At 37.8% G+C, this 23,159-nt stretch overlaps 1 protein-coding gene across 3 annotated transcripts in view; it reads left to right on the top strand.

The window, feature by feature from the left end:
• Window positions 1-20,499, top strand: part of HERC4 (HECT and RLD domain containing E3 ubiquitin protein ligase 4) — a 29,664-nt gene extending 9,165 nt beyond the window's left edge. For 2 of the 3 annotated variants that reach the window (XM_032116476.1, XM_032116475.1), the window contains exons 7-26: window positions 1,241-1,332; window positions 2,554-2,684; window positions 3,366-3,526; window positions 3,868-3,944; window positions 5,971-6,095; window positions 6,624-6,683; window positions 7,177-7,288; window positions 7,620-7,809; window positions 8,838-9,010; window positions 9,976-10,092; window positions 11,087-11,110; window positions 11,637-11,735; window positions 12,841-13,008; window positions 13,114-13,257; window positions 14,145-14,311; window positions 15,081-15,147; window positions 15,353-15,435; window positions 17,439-17,622; window positions 18,179-18,281; window positions 19,126-20,499. In XM_032116476.1, the coding sequence (XP_031972367.1) occupies window positions 1,241-1,332; window positions 2,554-2,684; window positions 3,366-3,526; window positions 3,868-3,944; window positions 5,971-6,095; window positions 6,624-6,683; window positions 7,177-7,288; window positions 7,620-7,809; window positions 8,838-9,010; window positions 9,976-10,092; window positions 11,087-11,110; window positions 11,637-11,735; window positions 12,841-13,008; window positions 13,114-13,257; window positions 14,145-14,311; window positions 15,081-15,147; window positions 15,353-15,435; window positions 17,439-17,622; window positions 18,179-18,281; window positions 19,126-19,334 (2,486 nt within the window). In that variant the 3' untranslated portion in view covers window positions 19,335-20,499. The remainder of the gene's footprint in view (window positions 1-1,240; window positions 1,333-2,553; window positions 2,685-3,365; window positions 3,527-3,867; window positions 3,945-5,970; window positions 6,096-6,623; window positions 6,684-7,176; window positions 7,289-7,619; window positions 7,810-8,837; window positions 9,011-9,975; window positions 10,093-11,086; window positions 11,111-11,636; window positions 11,736-12,840; window positions 13,009-13,113; window positions 13,258-14,144; window positions 14,312-15,080; window positions 15,148-15,352; window positions 15,436-17,438; window positions 17,623-18,178; window positions 18,282-19,125) is intronic. The other variant, XM_032116477.1, reaches the window with a different exon arrangement.
• Window positions 20,500-23,159: the final 2,660 nt, after the last annotated feature.

Below are 23,159 nucleotides of genomic sequence, written 5' to 3'. Positions count from 1 at the left end.
TTAATGGGATTGAATTAAAATACTGTGCAGTAGTTACGGATTGAACTGAATTTTGTGTGGATGAAATTGCTTGGCAAAAGCAGTAATTTATCAAAACTAATTGGTTGTCCGTAGTAGTCACATTTAAGCCATCTTCATTTTTTATTGCCAATTACTTTTACATTTCTTTCTCAGGCCACTTTTGATAATCATTCAAAATTTTTGGCTAACATTTCCGAAACTTCCTCTGCTAGGGAGATGGCCCTCAATGATTTTTAGCACGTGGTTAGGTTAGACAGAAAGTTGTTTCTTTGTTGTTTGTATTGTGTTACATGCATAGTATCTGCTCACAGGGCTCCAAGATGGCAGTTTTTGCTGTCAGGCTCCTGTAATACACAGTTTAGTAATGGATAATTTGTAGATGGTTTCATGAGTTCAGATTTTCTTACTGGTTCATTGTTGTCAACTATTTAAAATAGGAAAAATGTGTTGTAAATAAAATGCACATCCGAATGCCTTAAAAATTGTCGCATTCATGTAATAAGAAAATTGCAAGTATTTTTCAGAAATCACGGGAGACTTCAGTTGCTTCTGCATATTCTTTGGAATGTGTGTAACCCCAGGCTTTTATGTAGCATCACTTCTCAGTAAAATCCCTTTTTAATGTCTTCACAGGGTTTCTTGCAGACATGTTAGCATGCCTGACGGGTTTTAAGACATTAGCACTAACATTTAAAAAAATTGCCTTTGTTCAAAGTTGACGCGTTGTAGTGATGGAGGGAAGTTAGTTTTGCTTCCTGTTTGTTCAGTGCTCCATTCTGTTATGCAGTTAGTAATATATAAATTACTCTGTGCATCAATAGACTTTCCAAAGAAGACCAACTGACGCAAAAACCTGAAGCACATAAACAAAAACAATGTTTTGTTTTGTTTGTTTTTTTTTTTTCTTTTCTCATGGCCAGTGCCAGGTCTAATGTACTGTTCGTATTTAGTGATCTCTGTATTGACATATGATCCTGTGCTAGTGAAAGTGAGACCATGGGCTACAAAGTTTTTTCAGGGTAGTAGTCGCTGTTTTTCCTGTAGTAACACTTCCATCTCCAAGATCCATAAACTCAGTCAAAGGGATTGCGTTATGGTAAGAAATTTAAAGTGCTTGCTTGATTAGAACCAAATTAGAATAAATGAGCAAAACTATTTGGGTTTTGATTTTTATTGTCAAAATAAGTGACCTTTTTTTATTCTTTATTAAACCTTTCAGACAGGTATGTTCCTACGCTGCTGAAGTCCCTGAGAAGTCAGAAGGTTGTTCATATATGTTGTGGAGAAGATCATACTGCTGCCCTTACGAAGGTACAGGACTTAAAAGATATGTTTATGTTTAGATATGCATATGTTTATGCTCCAATTTTTTTTAAGTTTTCAGGAGATGATGCTACCTGAACAGAAAATAATAAACTGAATTCTAAATAAAATTTCTTCTAAATTTATGGGATTAAGTTGAGGAAAGATTGGAAGAGTGGTTAAATATTTGAAAAAAATTACCAAATTCAAGAAATCTTGCATTCTAAATGCTTATTTTCCTTTTTCATGCATAGAAGTTAACTTCAAACTTGCTTTAAAGCTGATGGGCTCGGTTGAGATGCTGAATGTACTGTGAGTGTTTGTACAGATTGTCACCCATATGTATGGCTGCATTGTCCCTTGCAGAGCCAGGGGCTGGTACACCTTTTGTAGGCAGTACTGTGTTTATGTGTGAGCATTCCCCAAGTCCTTCTGAAGTTCAGGAAAACCTGGCACTGTTTGCTATCCTGACTCAGTGACTGAGGCTGTTGGATTTTCTCAGCGGATGCTGCAATTTTAGTGATGAATTTCCAGCTGAGGACCAAGCTGATGCAGAGCAGAGTTGAAAGAAACAGATTGACATTTTCAAAGCATCTGAAAATGGCAAGTTTCGGAGTTGTTGTAAGGTAAGGTGTATAACTTCTGCAAATGTTTCTGATTAAAACATTGAAGGTTTTGGTTAATTTCTTGATTAATCAAGAACACTTGAAAAAATTACTTGCCTTACAACAACGTTGAAATTTTCTGGTTTCTTATGCTTTCAAAGGCTGTTTCAGTCATACTGTGTATCATCTGCTGAGCAGGGCAGCTTCTTGTTTGCTAATCACTTTATAATTTGTATTCAGAGTTTCAAAGCCAAAGTATACTTTTTAGTAGTGTGAGTATGTATACTGGTGAAGTTCATCAAGAAAACTGGAAAAGAGGAAAAGTGAGGATTAGTATCTATAAATGACACAAGTTAATGGCAGGCCTGTTGAATGATAATAAGGAAATTAGATGAGTGTGATTTAACACAGGTAAGGTAATACTTCATAGCTGTGCCACATTTTCATAACTCCAATTAACTTGTCACTCTTCTGTGTCTCAGGACCCTGTTGTGCCGTGTATATTTTCTGTCCTTTCCCTGCAATGCCAAGATCATCAGAAAAAGATTTATTAAAACCTTATTTCTGTGAAGTTTCTTGTTCTGAGGTATACAGTCATCTTAATTTAAAAAATTTATTTGTTTAGGAAGGTGGGGTTTTTACATTTGGAGCTGGAGGCTATGGTCAGTTGGGTCATAACTCTACCAGCCATGAGATAAATCCAAGGAAAGTTTTTGAGCTTATGGGAAGTGTTGTCACGCAAATCACCTGTGGCAGGTAAGGTCTATTCTGTGCTAACACTGTGAATCTTACAGATAATTTGTTTTGTATAAAACTTCATATCTATTGCAGTATGAAGCAGGGGGTTTCTTACCCTTTGTGGTCAGGGAAGACAAGATGACCCCTAACAAAAGATAGCTAGAGATATTTTTGGGATTTCAAAAGCATTCATAGAAGAACCAAAGGAAGTTATATATTTGAGAGGTTCTGATTTTCTAAACTGGCAGTGTGAGCAATAGTATGAAGTGTGAAAGTGTTTGTTGCTGTCATTTCATTTCATATTGAAGAACAAGTGTGTTTGGGAAAGTACAAAATAGTTTACACAAATTCCTAACTGGTTCTTCACAGGCCTGCGAAAGGAGAGGGGACATCCAGAGTTGAGTGGGATAAGGGAAAGGAGATGCAGGCAGTCTCTAGACATTTGTTTCTGATACGCTCTGAAGGTCAGACAGGGGCTAAGCACTGGCAGCTCCATTCTGGGAATTTTTCCATAAAAATGGAGGATTGCCTACTGGAGTATAAGTGGAATATTGCCAGTGGCAGTGCATTGCCAGTAGAGCAGTGGAGCGTTGGGTCCGACAGGACCTTTAATGCATTGTTTGGCACAATTCCTGGACAGGCCTGCACAAAGCATGTTCCAGTGATTAGGTTTGCGTTACTGAATTCTGTTTGCCCTAGGCAGCACACCACTGCATTCGTCCCTTCTTCTGGAAGAATTTATTCTTTTGGACTCGGAGGTAATGGGCAATTAGGTACTGGGACCACCAGTAACAGGAAAAGTCCCTTCACAGTGAAAGGAAACTGGATTCCCTATAGTACTCAATGCCCAATGAGCACAGGTAAGCAGCATCTGGTGTATTTACTTTGTGGTTACCTGTTCCTTTATAGTAGCTTAGAATTCTTGAGATTTAAACTAAATATGGGCCAAAATCACTTTTTCCAAACACTTTAATTCCACTGTACTCTGTTTTCGTGGTGTAGGAGTTACATGCCTGTGCTGCTGGGTTAGGGCCTCTGGTAGCACTAGACCTAGAACTTACCTCAGGGAAAGATGGTCTTAACTATTGTATCGAGATTCTGCAACAAGGGAACCTTTTTGTAACTGAGTGTTGATCGCAGCATCTTAATAATTTTTCAATTTCACATTTTCATGGTGGCCTGTTTTTTATTCCTGTTGCAGACAATGAGGAGTGCTACTGTGTAAAGAGAATTTTCTCTGGTGGGGACCAAAGTTTTGCACACTACTTTTATCCACAGGTAACAAATTAAGTATAATTTGGTTCCAAAGCTTGCCAAAGTTAGATTTTAGGGGTTTTGATGCATTTTAAAGGATTTTGATGTTGAAGGTGCATGTGACTGTATTGTAAAGTTTGTTGGAGCAGTGTGGAAGCAAAAGGCACTAAGTCATGGTAGCAGTTGGAGGACTTGGATCCAGTTGGTGAGTGTTAGCTGTCAGGAAGCTCTTGAGACTTTTTGGCATCAGCTTTTTTCTTGATGGATGAATGCACTTCTTTTCATGTCATAAGGGAAGAATTGATTGAATATTTGAGAACTTCACTCCTTGCCCAGTCCTCCTCATAGCTCATGACAGCAGCAGCCTTGATGTCTTCTGCTCTGTAGTCATTTTAACATGCCACAGTGGTAAGGAAACAAATGGAGCTTTTTGCTAAAAATTACGTAGTTTGTTACTTCACAGTTTTATACTAGTCTTAAAGCTTAAGTGTTAGAATAACAAGAATTCATCTGTTTAAATGCTACGTAAAGAAGTCTAGAAGGACTTTACAGTAAAAATGGCAGTGTGGAAGTGTGATGGAAAGAAAATGCTATTGAAGGGTGAGTTGGGAGATAAAAACAAGATGAAGATTCATGGGACTGTTTCCAGTACAGCTCAGCAGATATTAAACCATGGGGATTAATGAAGCATCAAGAGTTGAGTGTATAGGGTGAAAACTAATTTGGAGACAAGGGAAAATGGATTTTAGTGGGGACACGTTTGTTAGGAAAAAAGAGTACAGGTCACACTTCCAGCAGTGCTCTGTGCTCAGAGCCTGTTCTGGTGGTACAGACTCAGCAGTTTTTCTAGGGTTGTTTTGTTGGGTTCTTTTTTCTAAATTCTGACAGAGTTTTAAAAACCATTGCTGTATTTGAGAGAAACTTGCTTAGCAGGTGTAAACTGGAAAATTGCTTATAATATAGGCTCAAAACTTGTCTATTAAAACATCCTTAAGAACTTTCTTATGTGCAATTTTCCTAATTACTGGAGTAGTTTCTGACTTACTAATTGAGGTGAACTGGAGACTGAATGCAGTTATTGTGGCTTGTTCTGTACAAAAAGTACTAGCAATAGATGAACATTGATGCTGCAAAAATATCCCTTTTAGTACTCTTTAGTTTGGTAATTTGTATTGAATTATTCCAAAGTTCTGTGTGTACTGTACCCCTGGGGGTTGTGTGTCCCTGCCAGTTAAGGGGGCCCGGCCAAAATCTGTTTTCTCAAATCAGTTTTTGGGCAGCTCAGTTCCCTGAGTTGTTTTCTTTGGCTGGACACAAGGGAAATGGCAAAAGTGTTCCTCGTCCTGATGCTGTAGGATAGGATCAGAAGTGCTGATTTTTGGCAGCAGACAGTCACTGTCATACTGAGTCAGCTCAGTGTTGTCAGATGGCACCCTCAGGAGGAATGTTTTCTTTCACCGATTTAATCTTATTTTTGGTGCTATTTGCCATCTCTTTTTGAACCAATGCTCCTACTCAAAACAATGATCTTGGTTCTCCTCTTCTTTACTATTACAGCTTTTAGTGGAATTCATTTTATATGAGCAGCACTTCCAAATGCAGCTCCTCTGATGATGCAGGGCATGTTCACAGAAGCATAATTCATTCTCAGAGGAGCTTGATGGAAGTGGGGTGGAAGAACATCTGTCTAAAAAATTGAATGGCTCCTTTTCTGTGTGCTCAGAGCTTGGCAGTGAGCTAAGTGGCTCCTAGTGGCTGGAGAGGAGGTGCTTGCTGCTCACATCTAAAGCTTGGTTAGTGTTCATCATAGAGACAAGTAATGTTTAAGGTGTTGGCCATAGGCGAGGTGTGTGAATTAACACTTAATGGAGATGGTTTTAGTGTATGCTCTGCTTTCATGGTGAATGCAGAACTGTTAGAACACAGAGTATTTCACAGCAGTAGTCGGGGTAGGCAAATTGTCAGCTAAGACAGCTCAACTAGAGGGCTGATTGTTCTGGAAATCAATTTTGTGTGCCTGATTCTTTACGCTTTCTTTAAAATTTTTTAGAACATGGTGCCACCAGATGATTTTAGGTATCCTGACCTTTTGAAGCAGATCTGGACTGTGAATGAAATGTTTATTCAAAGATTGCTGAGTTTCCCATCTGGAAGACTTCCTGTAGAGATAGCTAAGTAAGTGATGTAAGGGAAAGAAGTTGTCTCTGGTAATTCTGCTTCTGAATTGAGTGTTAATGGGGCTTTGGGCATACGTAGCAGAGCTATTTTTAATTACTGATTTTGTGACGTGCAGAGCTCTTGCTGTGCTTTCATTGTTGCCCTTGTTGAGTAGTTTAGATCCTTGAGACTGTGTCATCTCTGCTTCAGTTGAGATGACTATACAAGATTAAATTAAGTATCTAATTGCACATTGAAAATTAGCAATACATGTGAAGGAATATGAGAACAACTCAAAGATTATTGCTTCTATTTTAATAAAAGAGGATGCAAAGCAATTAAGTTGCAAGACTGGCTGTGATTCGAGCTGTCTTCAGCATTGAGTTTTGAATGAAGGTTTTATCTAGTATTGTTTAGTCACATTTGAGTCAGAGTCCCTTCCTTTGTACAATGTAATTTGTTACGGATTAAATACAGGCTTTTTTATCGCAAATGCTAATTTGTAAAAGGAAAACCAAATATAACATTTAATGTGAACAATTTCAGTGAAATTGATGGAACGTTCTCCTCAGCTGGGTGCCTGAATGGGAGCTTTTTGGCATTGAGGTAAGTGGGCAGGTTTTTAACAAGTGTTCCTGTGGACAGCATTAATGGTAGCCGCCTTCCTGGTGTCCCTTGTGTCAGCTGGGACACATTCCCAGGGTTTTCTTGTCTCACTGGTGCTCTACTGCCCACAGTTTAAACTCCTGCTCCTTTCCTGCCCTGTGTTTTGTCAGCTGCCCCAGTGCAGAATGGCTCCTGCCTGTCTTTGCTGCTGCCACGTCAGCCAGCAAAGCTCATTACATTTGTCAGCCATAGGTTGTTTATAATTCAAGGGGAATTCATTGCATGGGCTGTTTTACATCCTAGTCTTTTTGCATTATTTTCTTGCAGTTAGAGAAGATTTTTTCCAGTTGTTTCTAAGGCCATATAAAACACAGAAGTCTGATGTATTTTAAGTCCTTGGTCAGTAGGTCTAAAATTCACGGGGCGAGGGGAAATCTTGAGTTGCTGAGAATACAGGATTCAGTCTTTCTGTTTTTTTTTTTTTTTCCTGCAGCAATGATGATCATTACAAAACCAGCACTAGATTCTCAGGGGTTGATATGAATGCTGCTAGACTACTCTTTCACAAACTCATACAGCCTGAGCATACTCACATATCACAACAGGTTTGTGCTGCGTATTTTCCTTAAGTTTGGGATTATCTTTGTGTTACAGCTCTGCAGAAATACTACTACTGTTATGCTTGGTCCAACCCTATAAATAGATTTCTTTACTCAGTAATATATGGACTGCAAATGTGTGAAACTGTATTTTGTTGTGACAATTAGGTAACACATCAGTATATTCTATTTTAATATTTACTGTAATTTTTTAAATGTATAGTAGTCTTCACTGAAGCTCTTAATTATTGTTTTCTAGATTAGTTTTCATGTACGTAGGCATTTATTTAAAATCTCAATTGCATTAAAATAAACAGAATTTTCTGATGTGCTGTAGGTGGCAGCTAGTTTGGAAAAGAACCTTATTCCCAAGTTGACCAGCTCCTTACCAGATGTCGAAGCTTTGAGGCTGTATCTCACTCTACCAGAGTGCCCACTGATGAGTGATGAAAACAATTTCACAACGTTAGCTATTCCTTTTGGAGCAGCTATTCTGAACCTAGAAAAAGCTCCTCTGAAAGTTCTTGGTAAGAAACTGAATATTTACTGTTAAAACTAAGGATCTCCAGATGAAAACGTAGAGAAATTCCATCAGTGAAGACTTGGTCTTGGCAGCACCTGCTGTGTGTTTACAGTTTTGTACAATTCCCCAGTGAGAAAGTTAAGGCTTAACATTGCTTGGTGTAAGAAAACACTTACTGTGTTGCTTCAGGGTGAGTTAACAGGCCATCCCTGTGAATTCATCTGGTATTGTAGTTTTTGGACTGATTCCATTTGGGAGGAATTAAACTGTGTAGTTCAGTGTAATTGATATGTGTCTTTGCGCTTTAAAGTGAAAATTATGTGGTCAGACAGCTAACAAGCTCTAAGCAATTTACAGAAGTGTTGCAAAGCAGATGTTAAATTGTCTTGGTTGTGACTACAGCACCTGTTCTGAGCTTCTGAGGCAGTTGATCTTTTCTCACTGGTGCCAAGATGTGGTCTTCAAAAATGTGGCTGAGAATAGCTCTGGTTTTTTAACTCTACTTCCTTACATCTTCTTATTGTGATTCCTGTCACCTGAAATTCCGCTTAAAGAATTGTTTTCAGAATATTTCACCTTTAATTGGATTCTTTTTGAGAAGGTACTTGCATCTTCCTGAGTTATGTTTTGCCTTGTAACCTGTCTCTTGTGTTTTTTCAGTAGTTTTGGTGAGAGTAAAGAGCTTGTCTGCTATAAAGAAAAGCACACTGATAGTTTTTTGAACTCCAGATCTTTTTCCATTGTTTTCTATTGCTCTCACGACTGTTTGCTTAAGATTTCAGGTTTTGAGACATGTATTTTTGTCAAATGTTATTTTGTGGTACTGTCATTTAGTCTGGATGAACAGACTTCAAGAGACTTAAAGATTTGATGTGTAACAATAGAGCATTTGTTGTGTTACAACTTTTTTTTCAGAGTCTTTAGTAACTGGTGATTGTGCTTTCTAGCCAAACATGTTTCTTAGTTAAGAGGATAACATAACGTAGTGCTGCAGTGGCAAGTACTAAATTTGTGTTCACCATGTGTTGACAGAAAATTGGTGGTCTCTACTTGAACCTCCCTTGTTCCTCAAGATAGTGGAACTCTACAAGGATGTCGTAGTGCACCTTTTGAAGTTGTGCAAGATGGGCCTTCCACCTGCTGACAGAAGAATACTTACCAATTTCCTACACACAGCCTTCAGAGTTCTGGAAATACTGCACAGAGTACGTTTGTGTCTTTTCTAAAGTTCCTTGGCTGCTTGGCTTTGTCAGCATCTCTGTGCTGGGTACTTGGTAGAAGCTAAGTTACTGATGGGTTTTAAAGATCAGAATTGCATCTACAGAAATATTTGTAGTTGTTCCATCTGGACCTATGAATCATCGGGATTCTGGATTCCAATCTGACATGGTGATGGAATTAACTATTTTTTGGGAACACAGAGTGACCTGTCATTTGCATCTGTGAGGGTATGGATTAAGGTGACAGGGAAAAGCAGAGTGACAGATCTGGGATATTTTGGAGATTGAATATCTGGTGGTTTGGAGGGGGATGTGAGAGATATTTGTGAAAAGTAGGCTTGGATTATAAAGGTTATAAAGGCAGGATCTCTGTAACTATCTTGCTGCTTTGACAGTCAGCAGTGCTTAGCAGCCCTTGGGAAAAGAAGTGTGTATTAGGAAAATGTGGATGCTTCTGGATTAAAGTGATACTGTAGAGACAAGCCTGTGTATAAAGTTATTTTTCCATGTCTCTCTTTTTTTAAGCTTAGTGTTTTTAAATGGAAACTGTTCCTCTGCTCACATGTGTAATAGTTTTCATACTATAGTTAAGACTAGAGTTATTGAATCATAGCTCTTAAACCTGTGCAAATACAGGAACAAGTATTTATTCCATTGTATACATGAACATGTGTATCATCACTGTTCCTGTGAGATCATATGCTGTTCCAAAGTGGCAGCCCTGTTATGTGATACTATGTGTGCAGTTAATTGTATTTTCCTTGAATCTTTGGGATTTTGAATAATCCATGTATCCATGTCTTTAACATTGTTTTTTGCTTTCTCGTAGGCACTGTTGTTTTTCTAGAATTTTTTTAGTAGCGGGTATCTGTGGCTGATGTATCAAATGCTTGAAAAACATGGAAAATATCCCCTTGAAAGCTAATAAAAAATAAATTGCATTTCCTTAGGTAAATGAAAGAGGACAAGTTATACAGTATGACAGATTTTACATTCATGAGATACAAGATTTGATAGATATCAGAAATGACTATGCCAACTGGTTCCAGCAGCAGGTACTGGGAATGGTAAGTTGTGTTGATTTTATTTGGGTTTTTGTGGGTGTTTTCCTCCCATGTTTTGTGTTTGTTTTAGCCCTTTGAAGAAATCCATAGATTCTCTAAATATGGGCACTTTTTTTCATAAAAATACCTTTCACAGATGACCAATGCTGAACAGACTCATGTCAGGTACTGTGGCTAAGGAAGAATTGTTAAGAAGGTGTGTTTCTTCTAGGGTGTCTTTCTTAGGACTGACGTTGCTCAATATTTGAACCTGTCAGTTGAAAAGTGGTTTAGAATGCTGTCACTGGAGACTTGCCATGTCAAAAAAGTTAGGAATGTAATAATCCACAAAAGGAAAACATCCAGAGTAATCTGAATTGCTGTATAAGACTGGTCCAGGCAATGCAAAAGCTGCAGCTGTCTTGACTAATGAGTCAGGAAGCGTAGTAGGGAGTTACAGGGGCAGATAACTGATGGAATTTTCTACTTTGAGTTTAGCAACCACAGCTGAGGTAATTAATTCCTGGTCTGTAAACAGAAGAGTGATAAGTGGGAGTAAATTAATGACTGTGCAGAGAATTAGTGAGTTGGATAGGTTTTTGCCACAGTTCCTTGACTTCAGCTTTGAAAGAATATTGAGCAAGTTAGTAAGTTTTCTCTAGCTCTCTAGCCACCCTTTTTTTTTTTTCTTTTTTTTTTTTTTTGCAACAGTACCAGCAGATGTCATTAATGAATTTGTGGAAGTAAACATTTAAAGTGTGTAGTTTTTTTGCATCCAAGCAAACATGATACTTTAACAGCCCTGTTTTTAAAGACTGATAAACAGGGTGTTGAAAGGCAAGCTTGTAGTTAAGAGATGAATTAGAATGTTTATGGTTATTTCTCAGTAAACCTTCTCTGGGGGGAAGCAGTAAATAAATATTTTTTAAATTCTTCATCAGAGATGAGTAATTAATGCAGACACTAATGCTGCTTTTTCATCTTAATTGTTGCTACCTTTGTGCAAATGCTGTCATAGGATGTCAACCATGGATTAACTGAGGTAAGATTGGTTGCAGTCTGATTTCTTTTGAAGAATGTAAGGAAATCAGAAATGTGAATGTCAAGGACTGTTTGCTGTGTTCTATTGGGTGTAAAGCTTTAAATTAGCCATGGCTGTAATCTGAAAAAAATCTTTGTGATGCAAAAATATGTAATTGTCTATATTGCAAATTTGGAGCAGCAGTTGGAAAAAAAGGGCTACTTTTATACCCATTAGCTGCAATAACAGTTCAGAAATTAAAATGTGTTAAGTGAGAGTGTCGTTTGTGTCTGGCTTGGCTTGGTTTGGTTTGGCTTGATTGAGTTCTGTTAGATTTTTTTTGTTTGTTTTTGGCTGAAGTACTAAACAATTAAAAATCTACTTAATGTTCCTAAGATGCTTTGGGTTCTGCATTGATAATAAGTCAAGATTGAAGTCTCTTTCCATTAAAATAGATGTATTAAATGAGTGCTATTGCAAAGGTTCTTTTAACCATAATTGTGACTTTTGAATAAGCTGAGCTGTGACATGGTTCTTTTCATTCCAGTTAACAGATATTCCTGTTATAATTTGCACATACCCATTTGTATTTGATGCCCAGGCAAAGACAACTCTCTTGCAAACAGATGCAATCATACAGATGCAGGTAGGAGTCTCAGTTTTTAATGTTAGGAATTTATTGGTTTTTCCCTGATCTGGGGATCTTGGGAGTTCCTGTTGGTTTTTTGGTTTGGCTGGTTGGTTATTTTGCTTTTTCTTTTTCTTCAAATTCTGTTTAATCTCTCCCCCATAAAAATGGAGGCTCTAGTTTTAATCTCGGGGTATGTACATGATAGAGGGTAGTGGGTTTGGGACCACATTGAAATTCGACTGTTTTGTAGTTGCATACATTTCCAATGAACTTCTTTTCATTTCAGTAGTGAGATGGCTTTTTTATGTGTTCACAGCCCGTAGTACTGGTAGAAAAACCCCAAACCCCAACAAACAAACAGACAAAAAACCCAAAAAACACAACCCCACCTCCCATATGAGCAGACTTAGAATATTACCTGGCTCATTGATCTGAGTCTGAAAAGAAACAGATGATGTAAGTCATACTCAAGTAATGGGCTTCTGTAGGAAAATACAACCTTGCTCTTCTAATTAATAATAAATGTAGTTTCATATGCCTTTAAACATGTATATGTACAGTCAATACCAACATTTGATGGATTCAGAGAAATGTTCACATTAAATGTTTCTATTAACAATATTAAATAGTACTAAAACACACAAACTCTCAAGAGTTCTCTGCCATACTCAGAACATTTGCAAAAGCATTTTGTTTTACAAACAATTTTAATACAGAAATTATCATACAAGTTAAATAAATTGCTTTACCCGCTGTGAATTAGTTTTTAATGTATGTTTGTTTTCATGCCAGATTTATATTAAACACCCTACTCTTCATTAGATGAAGTGCAGGATTTTTTTGCTTCCTTTTGTTATCCAAGGTATTTTGACTGGAATATCAAAACCTGGGTTCTAATTCTTTCCAAACATTAGCATTGGTGAGAGCAATGGGTAAAGGAAAAATATTTCTGAAATCAAATAATTCCTTAGATAAAAGGAATACAAAGGAAACTTGGGCAAATTCAGTAGTTCTTGTAGTAGCTATTCCCATCTGCACTTTTGCAGACAAGACTGATGGACAATTAATATTGACAGGAATTTTTCCTACCTACTGACACTCTCACTTTGTTTTTCTCCAGATGGCTGTCGATCAGGCCCACAGGCAGAACTTGTCTTCTCTTTTCCTGCCAGTATTTGAATCTGTCAATCCATGCCTGATACTAATGGTCCGGAGAGACAACATTGTAGGGGACGCTGTGGAGGTCCTAAGGAAAACAAAGAATGTAGACTACAAGAAGCCACTCAAGGTATTACAAGTGCCTACAAGTGCCACAGTAATTGAGAATGTTTCTGGACAAACCTTGCTTTACAACCTGTTTGCAGTTCAGTGCTCACTGAGTTGTGTGTTTCAGGTTATATTTGTAGGGGAGGAAGCTGTTGATGCTGGAGGTGTTCGCAAAGAATTTTTTTTGCTCATCATGAGGGAGTTGCTAGATCCCAAATATGGAATGTTCAGGTATTATGAGGAGTCCAGGCTGATCTGGTTCTCTGATAAGGTAGGGTGTGATCTATATTCAGTCATTTCATTTTAACTTACAGTATTTGTATTAATAATATATGAACATAGTAGTTTGTGGTCGTTTTATTTCAAGAGTAGAAGCTGAAGCAAGTATTCTCAAAAAAGTTTATTTTTGTCATTATTAGAGCAAAACTTTCCTCATTCCTTGCTGTTTCCTTTTGCTTTCCCCATTCCTTGTTTACTCCTTACTGGTTGTCCCCAGCCCAGCCAGGTTTTTTAAGAACAAGTACTAGCCAGAACAAACTGATTCCAAGGGTAGAATCAGTAAATCAAGGTGCCAGAGGCAAATTCTTGACTGGCCTGTTAGGCAGGTCCTCCTGTGTTCAATTGCATTTGTGGGTGATGGGTGGTCATGGAGTTGTACTTTCTTGGAAGGTTTGATCCCTGATCTTTCAGTCCTCCTTCAGAGAACACTGACTGGGGAGGCTGGATTCCAAACACCTGAATATATACATTTCCACAGGTGTATTTTAAGCCTTGGTAATTAATTCTGAGGGGGTCAATAGTGAGCTCTTCCCTCTTCTCCCCGAAGTAATTTTTTAAAAAATTGACATATTTAATCACTGAATAGTGCAATAGGAAATCACTGACAAAACCAGAATCTTAATGCAGTATGTGTCCCCTGTAACAGAGTACGTTGCAGCTCAGCCTTTTTAAGTGGAAAGGATTCTATTCTCTTGGATTTCAGTCTCAGCTGGTTAGACTTTATCCTGTTTTTCTTGGTACTTACAGATACATACATATTTAAAGAAAATGTAAATTAAATCCACTCAGATTATACTGCACTGTACACTTCTTCCTGGACTCTGCAAGATTAAAATAACTTCTTTATTTTAAACCATCTTGTCTGTTTTCTGTTCTTAGACCTTTGAAGACAGTGACTTGTTTCATTTGATTGGTGTTGTCTGTGGGCTAGCAATATATAATTTTACTATTGTAGACCTTCATTTTCCTCTGGCTTTGTACAAAAAGCTATTGAATAAGAAACCATCCCTGGATGACTTAAAAGAATTGATGCCAGATGTTGGCAGGTAAGCAAGAAGGAAAAATGTGTGTTGTTAGAAATTAATTTTGAGGTCAGCATTTTCCTCTAAGAACATAACGTTTCTTTTCCACACTAACTGGATAAGTAAATTGCAGTCATTATGTCATCTGACACATTTGACATTGTTGTTAAATACCTGCTTCTCACTGCTTGGTGTTAATGTTTTATGATCCTACAAGCATTTTAGGGGGAAAAAGTATTTGGAATTCAAACCCCTTGAGTTTTCGCCATTAATTTTATAAGCCTAAGTACAAGCATAGTTTCAGTTCTGAGTTATTTAAGTCCATCAAGAAAATATTTTTGCTTATTTCAGGAACAAATACATGCTAAGTATTTACTTTTGACTAGGGATTTGAATAGGACTAACAGGTAGGAGGTTCAAATGAGCAGAAAAGGATGCTTGACTGCCTCAATGATGTAGATGCCAAAGTTCTCATAGATTTAAGGAGAAATCAAAGATGTTAATGGAAGAGCCAGTCAATGGTTTTTAAGTACTAACTGCCTCTGCTTTGGGAATCCCTTACCTGAAGTCTTAAGATAGGAATGTTCTCTCTTCACCACATGGGGTAATCAAATTAAGTGATTGCTTGGGGTTTCCCAGCACTACACAAGGTGCAAGTCGGATAAGATAATAAATGAAATAACAGTAGAAAGATGCTTCTAAAACTTGAATTATCAAAGCCTAAAGAACACTTCAGGAAAATAAATTCATCTTTCTTTCCCCTGGTGCAAGTATTTTGTAACTTATTTTGCAGGGGAATGCAACAGCTACTGGACTATCCAGAGGATGACATAGAAGAAGCATTTTGTCTTAATTTTACTGTAAGTTGTATATAGTGTTTGAAGTATGTCTTGCCAAGCTCACGCCATCTATTTTGTCTGATGGAGTGTTTGAACGAAAGCATCAGCAGCTGATTCCCATGAGTTTTAGCTCCTGTGTCTGCCTTTCATGGTGCTGTTAACTAAGTGGGAAGAAGTACTTTATGCAGTAAATAAGATTTGTACTATTTTTGTTTGTTTCAAATAGATCACTGTGGAAAATTTTGGTACAACAGAAATTAAGGAGCTTGTTCCTAAAGGTGCTGACATTCCTGTAGTCAAACAGAATAGGTGAGTTCTGTGGATTACAGGGTAGTTCAGCGTTGCTGTCTGCCTTGGGAGTGTTACTGGGCTGTTGGAAATACCCTTTGCCAAGTTCTGACACTGCTGTTGGAGGCAAAACTACTTGGGCTCTTTTCCCAAGCTCTTCTCATGTGTATTGTTAAAATAGCTGTTGTCTTGTGTTGACACAGACAAGCTGTGGCTGCCCCATCCCTGGGAGTGCTCAAGGCCAGGTTGGACAGGGCTTGGGGCAACCTGGTCTGGTTGAAGATGTCTCTGCCCATGGCAGGGCAGTTGGACTAGATCTTCAGAGGTCCCCTCCAACCCCAATCGAGAGCATTTTATAAGATTAAAAATGATTGGTGGCTCTGCAGGAAGCTACATACCATTGAAATTCAGTGAGTAATGTTGAGAACTTTGATGACCTAAGCGCCGTTATTACAACTATTCATTCATACATGAATATTATTTCAGTGAAGTCTTCCCTTTGTAGGGCAGATAATGTTAGATGGGTTAATCCAGTGTTATTGTCAGAAGAGTGGGTGATGGGTGGGGTTTTTTCCTTGGTCAAGGATTCTGTAACTTGCACTTATAAAAGCAGCTTTTCCCACCCTTTGTTCCCTTTCTGCTCCTGGAGGATAGGCAGAATATACCTGGTGGTGCTTTTGTCCCCTTTTTGCAGAGTACTACCATTTTCTAGTCTATTCTTTAATCTTTATGAATTCTCTGTGCTTCTACTTCTCCCAGGGTAAAGGGAGAATTGAATGGAAAGAGAGCTGAATGCACATGTAAAACACCATAGCTTTGCAGTTTTCTGGTATAGGTTTGATGTTCTGTCACTAAGTGACTGTAAAATTGGAGTTGAATTATGGGAAAAGTTTCAAGGTGCCTGTGGAGTGCCTGCTGCATTGTTACCACAATTGTCTTGCAGCAATGAAGAATTCCTCTTTCTCAAGATCTAAATATGCCATGATGCTTCAATTAATTTTAATAATTATTAACATAGAGTGTAATATAACTTAGTTACAGCTATGACTTCTCTCTGGAGCAGCCTTGCACTGTTAGTGTTACTTTCCCCTCTATAATTACACAGCATGGATAAGATGGAGATCTCATTGAGTGCTGAAGGGGAGGAGTGTGGTTCACCACTTTGGTCATCTCCAGCATTTTCAATGCAACAGCTTTAATAAACGTATCATCCAAATGTGTTTATATGATTCTTTAAATTACTGGTGATGTTACTCAAAGACTGGGGGCGGTGTTGAAATGCATTCTCTCTTTCCACAGAGAATGTGTGTTGGTAGGATAGCTGTAATGTGGAACTGAAGTCACTGCCAGTGCAGAAACTAAACAGTTTTCACTGGGATGGATTTCAAAAAAATTACCATAAATGTTGTATCACATCAAGAAGTTTTAGATCTCCCCTAAATGCTGCCAAAGATGTTTCCAGCAAGATCCAAGAACTCCTTGTACCAAAGCACACAGATAGCAGGCCATCTGTTTCTGTGAATCCCAGCTCCTTGGCACTGGTCTTTTTACTGTGTAAGACTCAGATGTCCATTTGAAGTTGATTTGCATTTTTAGTGCAAATATGGTAATCTTTTTAATTTAAAAAAATAGAACAGTGAGTTTGATTAGTGGTTTTCAGGACACTCCTTGGAATCCAGGCCTTTCAGCTTGTTGCCAGTCCACTGCAGTCCAGTCCACTGCAATGCACACAAATAAGGGAGATGTTTGTAGTGCCTGAAATAAATGAGATTAAATGATCCTGCTTTTCTGTTGCACACTGGAGACTTTGCCTTCAGGAGTGTGGTGGGGAAATAGATTCATGTGCCATTTTATCTTCACTGTGGTTGTAACATAAAGCAGAGAATACAATATATTGGCCTCCTCTTTGCTTCATTTTCTATGCTGTTCTATACAGAAATGGCCACTGGTTTATTGGTAGAAGGATGACATGTGCTGTTTCCTCTTTATTTCCTCAACATGATTGTTTCTTTCTCTTTGTACAGGCAAGATTTTGTAGATGCATATGTGGATTATATCTTCAATAGATCTGTGGCTTCCTTATACAGTGCATTCCATGAAGGCTTCCACAAAGTGTGTGGAGGTAAAGTTCTTCAGCTCTTCCAGCCCAGTGAGTTGCAGGCAATGGTGATTGGGAACACAAATTATGACTGGAAAGAGCTGGAGAAGGTAAGAAACATAGTTAGCTATTGCTTTCATATAGTTTTCATTTCAGGGTGCCAAAGCAGCTAGGTGTCCTCTTGAGTTCTGTTTTATTTAACATGATTCCTGTTATTTATTGATGTCTTAAAACATCAGTGAACGAAGATCCTAAAATATTATTTACCTTCCTGCTTTAACTTTTTCCATCTATTTCTGAAGGAAATCAGACTTAGAAGAGAGAAGCAGAAAAATTCACAGAACCCAGAGGCAGCTGTATACAATCTCTCATACTAGACATGGGAAAGTGAAGTCATTGCACACAGTTATTAAAAGTAAATATTCTTGATTGCCAGAGCTCAGTGAGTCTTGGCCTGTGTTGGGATTGAAAATGCTTTGCAGTACAGGCATCTGTCCCTGTATTGAATTCAGACTGAACAGCTGAAGAAAAGAGAGTGAGGAAAGTAGTAGTAGTAGTATGTCACTTGCTGTGTCTCTTTACACAGACTGCATTCATTCTGCCTCAGTGTCAGCTTATCCTACTGTTCTGTGAGCGAGCAATAACCTCATTTCCTGCTCATTTTAGAATACAGAATACAAAGGAGAATACTGGGCAGACCATCCTACAATTAAAATATTCTGGGAGGTTTTTCATGAGTTGTCTTTGGAGAAGAAAAAACAGTTTTTGTGTAAGTATTTGAAATTATTTCACAGAAGTTACTAACTGAACAGGATCACTGGGATTCCAGGCTCTTGGTATAAGAGGGCAGATGTAAGTGTTTGTAATGATATGATTAACTACTTGGAAAAAAAATCATAGTAGAAGAAATTGATTATGAACTTGTCTCTGATTTTTTTGGGGGTTGTTTTGAGTCATTGTGGGTGATGGCTAGTTACAGATCACTGTAGCTCAGAGCAGCATTAAAAAAAAAGAAAACCCAAACCCCCAAAACACCAACAACCTAAACTGCTGGTGTCATTTATCTGGTAACTAGGATATTTTTTCCTGTGCTTTGACATAGAATTCACATCTTACAGGTTTTTTCACTGCACAGAGATGGAAATTCGGAGTTGTAACTGATTGTAAATATGTCAAGGTACTGATAAGTGGAAATGTACAGATAACAAAGTGATCAAAGCTGGCTGTGAGTGAGGTTTTGCTTAGAACAGATCACAGATTAGTTTCCAATTCAGATAAATTAGTTTTTGAAGAAACCAATTCTTTGTTTACAAGATACTTGGAAATGCTCCATAAAGATACTGCCAATGGATTTTAAATTAGAAGTTCTGTTGCATGAAAAGCTTTATAGTATTTTTAAGGACAGTTTGGTTTCATATGCAAAAATGGAATACTTTACGTATCACTTATAATAAGTCATTATTTCCTGTTTTCCAAACTCCAGAGAGCTTCAGTGTGAAAAGCTGACCATTGCTGGAATGATTAAAAAATGCCAGCAGTGATCAGAACTGCATATGTGACATAGACAGTGTTAGTCTTCAACTAGTTACAAGCTTTTGGTTTTTTCTCGACAGTGTTTCTGACAGGCAGTGATCGGATTCCAATTCTTGGAATGAAGTGTCTCAAACTGGTCATCCAGCCAACAGGAGGAGGAGAAGATTATCTGCCGGTAGCTCACACTTGCTTTAATCTTCTTGATCTTCCAAAATACACAGATAAAGAAACCCTAAAATCTAAGTTGATCCAGGCTATAGACCACTATGAAGGTTTCAGTTTAGTATAACTTGAGAAATGAAAATTCTGTGTAACGTGGGATCATTAAGTTTTTGTGTCTTTTTTGTGGTGGTAACTTCAGTGGATTAAGTGATGCAGTTGATAATATAACTGATTATTTGCAAAAAATGTTCAGTAGTCTGGATATTCTTGGGAGCCAAAAAAACATTTCCAAAACTGAGGAACTGTCTTAATAAGTACCTTCTTGTACAGAGCCATGTGGATTTTGCCATCTTACAATAAAAATGAGAGTATTGTGAATGGGAGTCAAGTTTCACTAACAAGAATTAACATTTCACCTTATGCAAACAATTTGGCGTGTGAGTGCATGAGAGACTTGCTTCAGTTTTTCAAATCACTTAGTAAGAACATTTAACTTTTTCCCTGATAAATTCACTTGGTAACTTTTCATTTTGTAAATAATAGATTTTTTGTGATAAAATAATTCTGTTCCAATAGCAGTATGGTTTCTATTGCTTGTAATTGAATATGAGCTTATTTTATGGCTTTTAACAAAAAAAGTGACTACTCTGATTTCTGAAGATATCTATTTTTCTGGTTTGTTTTAAGAACCTTAATAATGAAGGTGATTGTTTAAGAGACATTCATCTTCACAATGTACAATCCATGAAGCAGTCACTTAGTGCCGGTACAAAACCGCGTCCAATGGCATTTTTAATATGTGGATGGACAAGCTGACTTTAGACACTGTTTTATTTTTAAGAACCGATTCTGTAAGTAAGTGGACACAATTATAAAAGAGGTTAACTTCTCATTTGAAACCTCTGCAGTCATGTGTCAAGAATACAGCTTAAAAGAAAAAGATGCACCAGCCAATTGTTGCTGTCAAGAGGTTAAACGTTTATTTTTAAATGCTGAAAGCGTAGTTTATGGTTTCTAATAGAATTTTCACTTTTTTCCAGATAAATGCATTTGAAATAACCTTTAACACCCCTCTCCCCTTTTCTTAAGATTTTATTTTTAGTATAATTGCCCTGAGACGATTGTGCTTAGCTGGACACTTTTGGATTTGACTTTTCCTTCTCTGGTTAAATTCCAGATTTTGTGGTGTTAATGCATATGTGACTTGCAGCTGTGAAACAAATATTTATTTTTTTTAGATTTTTAAATGCAGTGAAAAAATTCAAGCTATAATAAAAGACTTGAATGAAAACCTTTGTTGGTTGATGTGTACGGATGCTTGCAGCATGCAGAGTTCTTCAAATGGAGAGCAACTTCCAGTGCATTCAATTGGAGAGTACAGCTAGAAAAAGCAGGGAAATGCAGTCATTGTAATAAATTATATAACATCCAATTTCTGTGCTGGCAGTACATATTGTTAAAATACAAAAAAAGGTCAGTACAGTTAAAATTAGTCTTTTCCCTTAACACTGTTTTTACACCTTTCTGACGCAGTGTAACCTCTTAGTAATTTCTTTGTATGCAGCCCATATTCCATCTTTTCCAACATTTGTTACTTGGCTGGGAAATTCTCCCTCTTGTGAAAAACAAGAAACCAACAAATACTAAAGCAGCTTAATTTTATTATACATGGAAGAAGGAAAAGGAGAAAAAAAAGAAGGGAAAAAAAGGTATTATGCAGTCATTTTACCAGGTGATAGTAAAACACCATTTTTAATTGTGAAACACCAAGATTGCAAAGATAGATATTAAAAAATTAGGAAGTGGCTAATGTAAAACTCTTTCTCCCTTGTGTATTATTGCATGTCCAAGTGCTGGGCTTTTTCTTATGGGAGTCTTGTTTCTTTTGATGCACACAGTTGGTGTTCACTGAATAAGAGGAGGTTTATCTGCAGTTATGCAGGTCCAATTTAATTTAGTGCATATCATCCAAATCTAGTGGTACATGTATGTACTTCATTTCCCTGTGAGACATTCTCTGGGTTTTGGTGTCTCGGATGTTTAGTCAATGTCAGTATTAACCTGAAGAGCCTTATTCTGTAGGTGAGGGCTCAGAGGCAGAATCCAAGCTGTAATTCACTTGCCTGTTTTTGGTGTCCAATTTAGGATGCACTAGACATCATAGATGTCCTTCATTTTTGAAGTGCAGTTCTTGCTGACTAAACTGCTGTGGCAAGTGCTTCGTGTTGCTGCAAAGTTTCTCCAGCATGAGCCAGACACATTTCTTACTCTCTTGAAACACGAGTGGACATGAGTAAGTGTTGGGAAGAGGGTGGGGAGTCTGGAATGGTTGGTTTAACATCCCCTTAAGAGCCCACTGGCAGAGCAGGGCTAAAGTCACTTTCCTCTGGACAGTGTTCACCTGAGAATTCTCTCTGCAGTTCTGGGCTCGGTTTTACACGCTTCTGCAAGAAATGGAGTTGGGTCCTACAGTACTAAGTGCTCCTGATTATCTTACCGATGTCAGTTCATTCTGTGCGGGGAGGCAGTGCCCAGTCGTAACGATTGTGTGCATAACAAGGTAAAGGACTTTTATGTAGTATTAGAACAATTAATAGTCATGGCATTACTTGTGGCAAGCAGTTCAGTGCTTTCTGCAATGCTTGTGTTGCCCTTAATTCCTTTGACAGTCACAACAGCTATGGGAAACAGCTCTACTGAAGTTGTGCCCTTAAGTTGCCTCAGCCTGGAAAAAGGTGGGCAGCAGGAACTGCTTTCTCTTGCTTGGATCAAGTATAATTTTGCATACAATATTTGCTACTGTGCAGCATGTAAGAAAGCGGGGGGAAAAACCATTTTGTGTGTAGCTGAAATAGCCATGATGTTAATGAAGAAAGCCTAGAGCCTTCCTTTTCCTCAAACCTTCAGTTATTCAGGAAAACTTGGGTACCAGTGTTTAAAAGGGTAATGCAAACAACTGGGAAATGACAGTAGTTTGGGCTTCAGTGGGAGCATTTTACAATAATTAATTTTTTTTACAGTATTTTTATTTGATAATTAGATTAGCATTTGATAAAGATTCAAAATTATCACCGGAGGAGACCAGTTGCATGTCAGACTTGTATCCATCTCCATCAAGACTACTGAAGGAGACTTGCTATTGTCAGAGCAGTGCAGTCATGGATTTATTGCACCTGCCACTTTAGTACGGGGATGAAGATTGAATTTGCATGGCAGAACTACCCAGGCTACTTGAACTACAGGTACAGCAGATGTTTGTCCCTTGTTTTCCACAGCAAAAGTAAGAGCACAGTGTAGAACTGGTAAAGCAGTGAGCCCTGCTTAAGCATAGATTTGTCTCCTTTGGCACTTTATGGGAGTTACTATTATTGAGGTTGTTACTAATCATACTTAGAGCTCCAAGCCATGGTATTCCCTTTAAGAATGTTTATAAACTACTCTGAAGAGGGTTTTAATTCATTGCCCTGCTCTCTGCTGCAATAAACTTGATTTATCAGTAATAAATGAAGCTTAATGTAATCAAATGTAAATCACTATCAAAGAGAGCTCCTTAAAGGCACATGAGGTTCTGCAGTTAAGATAAATGCAGATAGAAGCTTTCATTTAATAATAAAGTTTTCAGCACAGGTATGGAGTTGAGCACCTTAAGACTGGCTGTGTTGACCTTCTGTGTGCAACCAGAACTATGTACTTGTATATACTGTGGGAAGTGGCCTTACTCAGTTTTCGAAGAGGAGAAAAAAGAATAGGAAAAACAAAATGTTTGTTTCTCCTGACAAGTAACAAGGTCCTGTTGCTTACCAAGTGGGTATTTCTAAATTGCCAGGTCAGAGTGGGGTTTGGGTGCACTAATCATTAACTTACTGTTTTGGTCCTTCAATCTGCTGTTCGTTTTTGTGTTGGTCAAGTCTGGAACAATGACTTCAAAAACCTTACCTAGACCTTGAAAGGT

Source organism: Corvus moneduloides, chromosome 8 (assembly GCF_009650955.1).
Source record: "Corvus moneduloides isolate bCorMon1 chromosome 8, bCorMon1.pri, whole genome shotgun sequence".
Taxonomy (NCBI): domain Eukaryota; kingdom Metazoa; phylum Chordata; class Aves; order Passeriformes; family Corvidae; genus Corvus; species Corvus moneduloides.
The sequence above is the reverse complement of the archived record's forward strand: the minus strand, read 5'-3'. Positions and strand labels throughout refer to the sequence as shown.